Source organism: Anarhichas minor, unplaced genomic scaffold (assembly GCF_050575085.1).
Source record: "Anarhichas minor isolate MPS153535 unplaced genomic scaffold, ASM5057508v1 ptg000040l, whole genome shotgun sequence".
NCBI lineage: Eukaryota > Metazoa > Chordata > Actinopteri > Perciformes > Anarhichadidae > Anarhichas > Anarhichas minor.
In genome coordinates this window covers 8,154,255-8,163,360 of record NW_027466486.1, presented here as the reverse complement: position 1 = coordinate 8,163,360, position 9,106 = coordinate 8,154,255, and the positions used below count along the sequence as shown (strand labels likewise).

General features: G+C 42.2%; 1 protein-coding gene across 1 annotated transcript; it reads left to right on the top strand.

Moving 5' to 3' along the window:
• Positions 1 to 1,646: 1,646 nt before the first annotated feature.
• Positions 1,647 to 9,088, top strand: LOC142968543 (14-3-3 protein beta/alpha-1-like). Its single transcript, XM_076108449.1, has 6 exons — positions 1,647 to 1,761; positions 2,242 to 2,665; positions 5,323 to 5,446; positions 6,896 to 7,059; positions 7,163 to 7,258; positions 7,945 to 9,088. Exons 2-6 carry the CDS (start codon positions 2,372 to 2,374, stop codon positions 8,026 to 8,028), a joined length of 762 nt encoding a protein of 253 aa, XP_075964564.1. The 5' UTR covers positions 1,647 to 1,761; positions 2,242 to 2,371; the 3' UTR covers positions 8,029 to 9,088.
• The last annotated feature ends 18 nt before the right edge of the window (positions 9,089 to 9,106 follow it).

Genomic DNA, 9,106 nt, shown 5'->3' with positions numbered 1-9,106 from the left:
GAAACAGGCTCACAACAGACCTTTGAAGAGGGTGGCCTGATGGCAAGCAAGATTTGAATACAACTGCCCTTGATATTTTCCCAGAGAAACATGCTACCTGATGCTAGAGCCACTGTAAGCTGTGCACTGAATGAGTCCGTTGTTAGAGGGACGTGCCATACACAAGAACACATTGACACATTGACATATAATGTTATCAGTCCATTAATGCACATACAAGGTAACAAATATTATCTGTATAGCTATAGCCACGTGGCACTGGGTGACATGTTGATTGATTACATTACACATGGGAACTGTTATTGACAAAATCTCATCTCGAAGTCCATTCTGTGACTGTTCTGGAGATTCTGATCATATCACATGATCCTACAAGACTTTGCCCGGTTGTCACGGTTTGGAAGTATGTGTCCTGCTGCCATAAATACTCACTTGAGCACCAAAGCTGGAAATAGTCCCCATCAAATGCACAATCAACTTCTGTTTGAGTAACATTTTGTAAAAAAAAATACAGGGACCTGCTATTTAAGAAAATGACTGAACTATTTGTGAGCCATTTTTAAAGATTTAAATTCAAGTCTTCAGTATGAACAATAGAGATTTGGGACTGAGAGCCATGGTAGGGAAGTTGAAAGTGCTGTCGGTTATAGTCTTTCATGAGATTTGCTGACAGTAAGAATATACAGAATAATGGCATCCTGCTCCTTAAACAACAAAATGGCTGGCATACCAGCATGCGTGAGTCAATCATTGTCTGCTCCCCTACTGCCAAAACCGTCCAGGTTTGTCCAGGGTGGTGGTGGTGGGTGGTGATTGGTGGGTGACATTCCAGTATGGAAGCTGATCCTTCTCAGGATGTACACACGGGCATCCCCTACACACAGTGTCACAGCCTGTCACTGAGATACCTGGAGTGTGTTCATGTGTGTTTTACCCTGACCTTCATGGCACATTCGATCTCAATAAGGATTTAAGAACATAACTTTCAGCAGAACTGGTCTGAAGCTATTGTCATGGTGAATCGTACTTTTCTAAAATCAGACAGGTGACATTCCAGAGGAGGACTTGCCATGCTTGACAGGGATTGACTCAAAATAAACTGTGCACCATGTTCCTGTTCATGAAGGAACATGTTATTCAGTACAATAGTGTGGCTCATGTGTATAAATGTTGTGTTTCACAGTTTTTGGACAACATTGGAGGTCTATGGCGCAGACAATTAAGCAATTGATTCATACATGCATTATGAAACATTCCCTATGATACATCCATTGGTGTTTTCATAGGATTCGTTCACTTGTTGTAATATGAAAAATATAAAATATTAGCAGATAATCTTTGACTAAACATTGAAGAAAGATAAACGTCTGATCTAGTGAGTGCCACACCCGCCCACAGTGCCAACAGCGTGTGAAAGCAGGGAGTGATTGGATGAGCATCACCATGGCAATGCGATGACGTCTTCGTCCCTTGCTCTAATTGGAGGAAACCCCGTGGCCCCAGCCGCTGCAGCGTTCCGGTCTGTCAAACTACCCCCGAAGGACCGCCTCTTTCGCCGCGCTAAACAACTACTGGTTTACAGCGACAAGTCTTTCTGTCAATCACGTGAGATTACGGTATATGATTGGACGGTCGACACTCAGATGAACCGCCCCTATTTCAGCAGGTTGAGTTGAATTTTCGCTGCTGCTGCCGTTATTTGCCTTTCTCACCATCCTCTCAAATCTGATCTATTTGTGGAGCAAATTTGGACCTCCGTAGGTTAGAAACGATGAGTACTTTACATGTTTATTTTCGTTAAGAAGGCTATACGGTCGCTGGTTGATCGACGAACAGAAAACTGTGGTCTGATTAGTGTTTAATGCGAGTATCGCTAACGTGACATTTTTATTGAAAGGAGTGGCCGATCTAGCTTTAGCTAACGTGCAGCTAGCTGCAGCAGACAGCTTTGTGGCGGGTTGTCGTGCGGAACGGTAGACTTGCAGAAACCGTTTAAAACCAGCTTCTTTGTTGTTTTAGACTGCAATTTATCTCAAGTATGTACGTTAATTGTGGTGAAAGCAGGCTAACTACATTTACTACGTTTGGTAATTTAAATATTTCTGGAAACGTTTTTTTTCCTCTCCTTACGCATTTTAATCGCTGCTGTTTCACTTTACTGCTCATACCAGGCGGATGCATGTTTTTTTTTTTTCATGTCGACGCCTATCGTTACTAATTGTTCTAACCTTCTTTTCGCAGCTTCTACAGTCGCTGTGAGGACATAACGTCCCTTCGCTGCTGCACCCATTCTTCAAACTCATACTCCTTCGATTGCCACACAATCCCGGATTTTCCCCAATTTATCAGTCACCCCCAAATAATATAAACTATGGATAAAACGGATCTTATTCAGAGGGCCAAGCTGGCGGAGCAAGCCGAGCGTTACGACGACATGGCGGAGAGCATGAAGGAGGTCACGGAGAAGGGAGAAGAGCTGTCAAACGAGGAGAGGAACCTGCTGTCCGTCGCCTACAAGAACGTGGTTGGGGCGAGGCGCTCCGCGTGGAGGGTGTTGTCCAGCATCGGAGTGAAGGCCGAGGGGTGCGAGAAGAAGCAGCAGATGGTCAAAGAGTATCGGGAGAAGGTGGAGAAGGAGCTCCAAGATATCTGCGATAACGTCCTGGTAATGTATTCCAGTCTTTGAATGGTTGAAAGAGTTTTCTCGTAATAAAAGAAACGTGGTTTAACATTAACTTAGGGGTATGTACTTAGAACTGGGTTGAAGAAACCGTGTTTGCTCAACTTGAAGGTTAACACGTCTTTCACAGATGCCCGTCTTCATGACACATCTATACTCCCAAAAATGTAAAGTGACGCATGGTTTTATTTAAAGTCAAAGATTGTGTGACAAATGGCATCTGCCCTGTTTTTCCTGCGAGCTCCACGGTTGCATAAATATATGACCGGAGAGGACAAGGAAGTAGTATGTAGTCCTCCCACTGTTCCTGCCTTTTGGGAATCTGGATTTAGAACAATGGGCCCTGAAACCATGTGAGGGCGTGAACTGACACAAAGGTCATAGTGACTACACCATCAAGGTGTGTCTGAATGGGTGGAGAGAGGACGTACACACACACACAGAGGAAAGATAGGCGGTATACTCTGTGTTCTATAAAGCTATGCTATGTTCAGTATCCATATCTTCCCATCTGGCTGATAGAAGCCTAATGTGGTTAGCCAAGTGCAAGAATTTACATGCCTAAATGACTCACACACTTTCTACAGATCATCATCGTACAACAAGGCTGTGTTTGACAGTTAAGCTAAATGCATTCTCAGACATTACACTCCACATTTAAAAGCTTTACTGGAATACTAGGGGGGGGGGGGGGTAATACTTTCAACTCTTGTTTAATCTAATGCAACAGCACAGATTGGTGCTTTGCATTATTTCAAGCCTGCCTTGATAATGGATTAGAGGAGATCGCCGCTGTTGAACCAAAGAGGAAGCTTAGCTGTAAGATTGAAAAAATTTCCATGAGCCGCGCTGCAAAGTTGCAGGGGCCGTTCATTTTTTTTCTTTTTTTCAACCAGCTTTCCATATGATTTCCTAAGACTATGCGCTTGAACAGCTGTGACTCAGCTTTCAGGATCTCTTGATAGCGAGTGGCGTCAGGAGGGTTTGTCAGCAGAGGAGGGTGTGTCGGTCCTCACGCCTTAACTTGTCTGCAGACAACCTGACAGGTTAGTGATGCACCCACAAAGGGCCGTAAGCGCAGAGGCCGCAGTAGTCGAGTAAGCTGCTTGTGTTCCCTCCGCCTAGATTTCCTGCACTGCAGACTGTGAAACCGAGCAGACTTGCGTCTCGGCTAAAAGCAGGTCTGGAGGAAGCAAGGGCTTCTGGATGCTTGGGTTCCAGTTTCCACACAGGATGTAAATGTAGGGCTTGTAGACCAGACGGTGTGCCAGCTGAGCAAATTCAGGCTATTCACACTTCTTCAGAACATGACACTCCAGACTGTACCTTGACATTTGAAGCTTCGAAACAGATAAAATACTACAAAGATGTGAATCGGGGGTTTGGTTTGCCACCATGGCTTGTCAGATATTTTAGCATTGGGACAATTCAAAATCAATTTAGTCAAAGTTGTCATAAAGGCAGCCACATGTAACTAAGAACCACCTCACAGAACATTATAGTGTTGCCATTTTGAATTTGTAATGAAGGATTAGTCCATGCTCGGGGAAAATAAATCGATTCCCTGCATGCATAGGCACTGCACACATAACCAGTCAGGCTTTAATGCAGCAACACTGTGCTTTCTTGTCTTTTGCTGGTGACTGAAATCAGAGCTTTGTGTGAAAGTGGGGCTACCCCTCTTCTTGTCTATTGTGCAGAGCACACAGTGGAAAAGGAATGCTTAGTACTTGAGACATGCGCGTGTTTCGCCTGTGCCAATCTTTGTGTCGGTAAATGACTGGGTAGGCGCTGCTGGGGTGGGTTTGGCTCAAACAAGGGCAGCTTCATTCTCCCCAGGGTTCAGAGGGGAGAGCTCTTTTCTTCAACTTTTTAAATAATAAAATGTATTTAAGTTGAAGGAAAGGAGGATGTTTCTATTTATTCTAAACGCCACATTGCCTCTCAGTCAGGACTGTCATTAGGGGAAAGGTATTCTCAAGCATTTTTCAGCGGTTAATCTTTTCTCGAAATCGTTTCATCTGAGCACAAACCCCGGTTTCACAGACACAGATCTGGTAGTCTTCCCATGTCTGTTCTAAAACAGATGATTTGGCCTAAAATGTAATCGCTGGATGTGATTCTGTTTTATATTTTAGCTATTTTACTACGATTACTATACTCTTTAAACCCTGTTGCCGTTTTAAGCAGCCTTTTCAGTGGGAAAGCACAGATTACGATTATTTAACAATGAAACAGTTATTTATTTCTACTGTTCTGCTGTATATTATGTGATTTATGTTCAAAATGTGTGGGTGATCTACCAGAAAAGGAGCCATCAGTTGTACTTGGCTCCTGATAATGCAGCACTGTACTAATTAGTCATCGAGCTGAGCATCTATGAAGGGAGTAGTGCTCTCTGGTGGACGGAGGCTTATGGGACACTTGCAGTGGATGAGCCCCACCTATTTTGAGTTTTGTAACATGCAAGGTGTGTGTGTGTTCTCGCATCTTTATTTGTGCCCAATTTGGTAACTATTTTCTCTAAATCTAGCATGTCTGCTAGTTCAGTGAAAGCTTTTGGTAATGTTATCCCTGTTCAACTGTTCAATATTTGCTCGGTGCTTCTACTTCAATTGATCGAACTTTTCCTGTCTTCACAGAAACTGCTAAATGAGCATTTGATTGCAAACTCCAAAAATCCTGAGAGCAAAGTCTTCTACCTAAAGATGAAGGGGGACTACTTTAGATACCTTGCTGAAGTTGCTGCTGGTGATAAGAAAGATGGTGAGTTCACAGTTGTACTCCAACTCCAAACTAATCATACAAAAAAAGTAACCTCTACAAACAAATCCCAATTCAAAGATGGAGCAAAAGATCTAATTTTGTCCTGGAAGAAAAGCCTTAATGTTAATTGTTAAATTCTTTACTTCTCTATGTAATGAAGTGTCTTTTTTTATTTGCACGTGATTAGCTAAACCCCCCCCCCCTTGTTAGAAAAAATAACAAATATAAGTCGGCCACTTTTTTACACTGCAAATACCAACGTGTCAGATTTTGTCTTCGAGCTGGAAGTGACGTCAAGCGGGGCAATGCGTCACGGCCACGTGACCACAGGGCTCCGTCATAGTGTGTGTGTGTGTGTGGCACCAGATTGGCCTCCAGCTCTCCGACATGGAACGATGTGTAGTGACAGAATTTCTTCCCCACCTTCCCCTCACTGTTCTCTTATTAGCATTGTGTACTTCAAATCCAATTATCAAAATTGGTGTGCTGGCAGACATTTGCATTAGTTTGTTCCTGAGTACTTTCTGATGTCCCCACCCTGTCTGTAGCTCTCAGCCCCAAACCATTGGTTCCTGATGGTCATCTTTTAAAAAAAATAAAAAATAACAACTGCATAGTTTCATTATTCAATGTAAAGAAAAGGTTTAATAAATACATTTTTGGGGACTATATTAAGCCAGTGATTAATACACATGTGGTGCTCTAGTGACTGTGGCAGTATGTTGGATTATAATACCCATGTTTATGGTAATGGAGGAACATGTCACTTAGTGCAACAGTGCGGCTCACTGATGTGTTTTAGCTTAACATCGGCGGTCTATGGAACAGAGGAATAAACTACATCAGGCTTTGGCTACACAGACAATATTTCTTAGGTGGATCAATTTCTTGCTGGATTTAGTATTTTCATAGGATTTGTTGACAATAAGAAAAATAAATATGCTTATAGATTGCACTGTAATTAAGATGCTTGGGGCAGCCACTGATAGCCACTAGCTTAGCACAAAGACTGTAAACTGGTTCTGTCCAAAGGTAACAAATTAGATCTACCAGCACCCCCTAAGCTCCCTAATTAACGCATATCTCTGTTTATTGTGATGCTATATTTCTTGGCCAGGGGTAGTAACCCTTCCGCCTGCTGCTTTGCAACTAATTCAACAAGTCTGTGCAATAGTCCGACACATAACTGCCCACAAACCCACAGTTGTCATTTTTACTCTTGGATTTTTTGTACAGTTGAACTATTGCTTTATTGTCATGTTTCATCCAGTGTGTAGCTTTAAATAGAAATTGTATAATTTTCAAAAAACTATTTAGTACTAAGATGCCATGTTTGGACAGATTATGCTAAAATCAAACTATAAAATGAATTTGCTTTAAGCAGACATCTATCTCAACCGTGACATGCATACATTGACCATTGGGTTTGATTCCTTCCTCTGTCCCCAGAGACCATTAAAAACTCACAGCAGTCATACCAGGAAGCGTTTGACATCAGCAAGACTGAGATGGACTCCACACATCCCATCCGCTTGGGCTTGGCGCTCAACTTCTCTGTCTTCTACTACGAGATCCTTAACTCCCCACAAAAAGCCTGTGAATTGGCTAAAGCGGTCTGCAGACTTTTCTTACATAAATCTGTCACTTTCCACATTTCTGCAGTTGTACTATGTTGCAACCTGCTAATAATTTTTTTTTTTTTTTTTTTGCTTCCAGGCATTCGACGATGCCATTGCAGAGCTTGACCAGCTCAATGAGGAGTCCTACAAAGACAGCACTCTCATCATGCAGCTCCTCAGAGACAACCTGACAGTGAGTGATCTTGTCTCACAATGCACAAAAATAAGCTTCACTGTGTAAGATGTAGGGTTATGTTTGCCTCAGTTTGAAGCGTACCGTGACCATAACACGAACACATTTGTTGAAATGGCCTCAATTGAAGGAAAGGACAAAAGCGTGCCATTTTAGTGAAGGGTGAGACCAAATGTGCTTAGCATTTCTTGTGGTTGGACACCCGATATCATACAAACGTTGCATGTATACACAGAATTCACGGAATGGTTGGACATGAAGGGGCTAAAGTCTATGAAAAGTCATTAGCTAAAATGTGTATGAACCCTGATTCATGGTCTTGCCAGAAAGAGAAGCTCGTATCCTATTACACACACACCCCCGCCGATTCCACTGTCGGAAAGGAAACAACCAGACCAGCACTTTGTTTGAGGAATACCAAGTTGCCTCAGTATTTATTTACTGTCCAATGACCGAACTTCTTTGTTTACAGGATTTATTTAAAAATAGATTTTCTAGCTCTACTTCAAATTTCTACATTGTGTTAAACCTAACAATTTCAGGGTGTGCACAGAGATGTGTCTAATGTGTAATCACTGCCAATTACAGGTCCACTACAAAGTATGGCTTAAAGTTTTCACAGTGATTATGGATCTGCGACTGTATTCCACTTTATTTGTTTAACAAATCTCTGTTTCTATCCTCAGTTATGGACATCAGACAACACTGCTGAGGAGTGCGAGGGTGGAGAAGGTGGAGAAGGAGGAGAGCAAGGCGAGAATGAGAAGTAAAATGAAATAAAAAGTCCTCGATATTGGGGTCCTCTCTAAAAACAACAAAAGGAAGAAAAAAAAAAAAAAAAAAAACTTTTTACACATCCTTCATTCCTTTATTGCTCCACTCAAACATTCTACCAATGAAACCCATTGCTGAAAAGAGTCATGTAAGAAAATAATGATTTAAAAATAAATAAATGAATACAATAAATTCTTTTCACAATGTTGATTTGGACAACTGTAGAAAAGAGAAACCCTCTCTTCGTCTGGTTTAGGTTTGTCCTGGCCTTCCCATTTGTGCAGTTTCAGCTGTAGAGCAGTGATTGATAGCTCGACATGGTATCGGACCCCCAGCTCAATTTAGAGGCAAGAAAACTTAAGTCCTACCGTTGGACAACTGGAAGCTCAAATCCCACCTCTTGAGACAGTTTAAATATTTTTTCCAATAAGAAATATCAAATATTAAAAGTAGTTCTCCCCCCCCCCCCCCCCCCCCCCCATATCTTTTTTTGAGTGCGTCTGTCTCTACACAGTTGCGTGGTACGGTTACAGCAGCTGAAGTCCAACTTCAAACGGATGAAATTTTCATACTGCAGGGAAAGCTTGTGCACTTTACATGCTGGCAACAAATACTATAATACAGCCAAGTAGTGCCAATTGGTTAATCCCTCACTTTCTGCCCTGGTTCTGATGCCACTCTTTCACTGAAGCATGCCTGTTGTTTGGGGGGGGGAGGGGGGGGGGGATGATGGGGCTTGTCTGATCAAATGCAGGGACCTTTTCAATGGGAGGAAGACAATTCTGTCATGCATGTCTCTTGAGATATTACACTGGAATGGGGAACAAATGCTGTAACACACACAAGTCCAAGTGTCAAGTTTAGTGATTTTAAATGCAGGTTTGTACACATCCTTCAAGTGGGTGGTTCGTTAGTCTGTCCAGTGATTGTCATTAGAGATTTGGACCACTATTGTTTTGCTATTCATTCAATTGTTGTCCCCAAAAGCCTTGTGGAACTGTTTGAATCCCTATGTATCAGCTATGTTAACATGAATAAAACATTTTATAAACCAAGGCCAACTTTGTCTGTTTT

Coding starts and splice junctions, on each gene's coding strand:
- LOC142968543 (XM_076108449.1), top strand. CDS start 2,372: ATGGATAAAACGGATCTTATTCAGAGGGCCAAGCTGGCGGAGCAAGCC. Junction 7,060..7,162: donor CCTGTGAATTGGCTAAAGCG/GTCTGCAGACTT, acceptor TTTTGCTTCCAG/GCATTCGACGATGCCATTGC. Junction 7,259..7,944: donor TCCTCAGAGACAACCTGACA/GTGAGTGATCTT, acceptor TTCTATCCTCAG/TTATGGACATCAGACAACAC.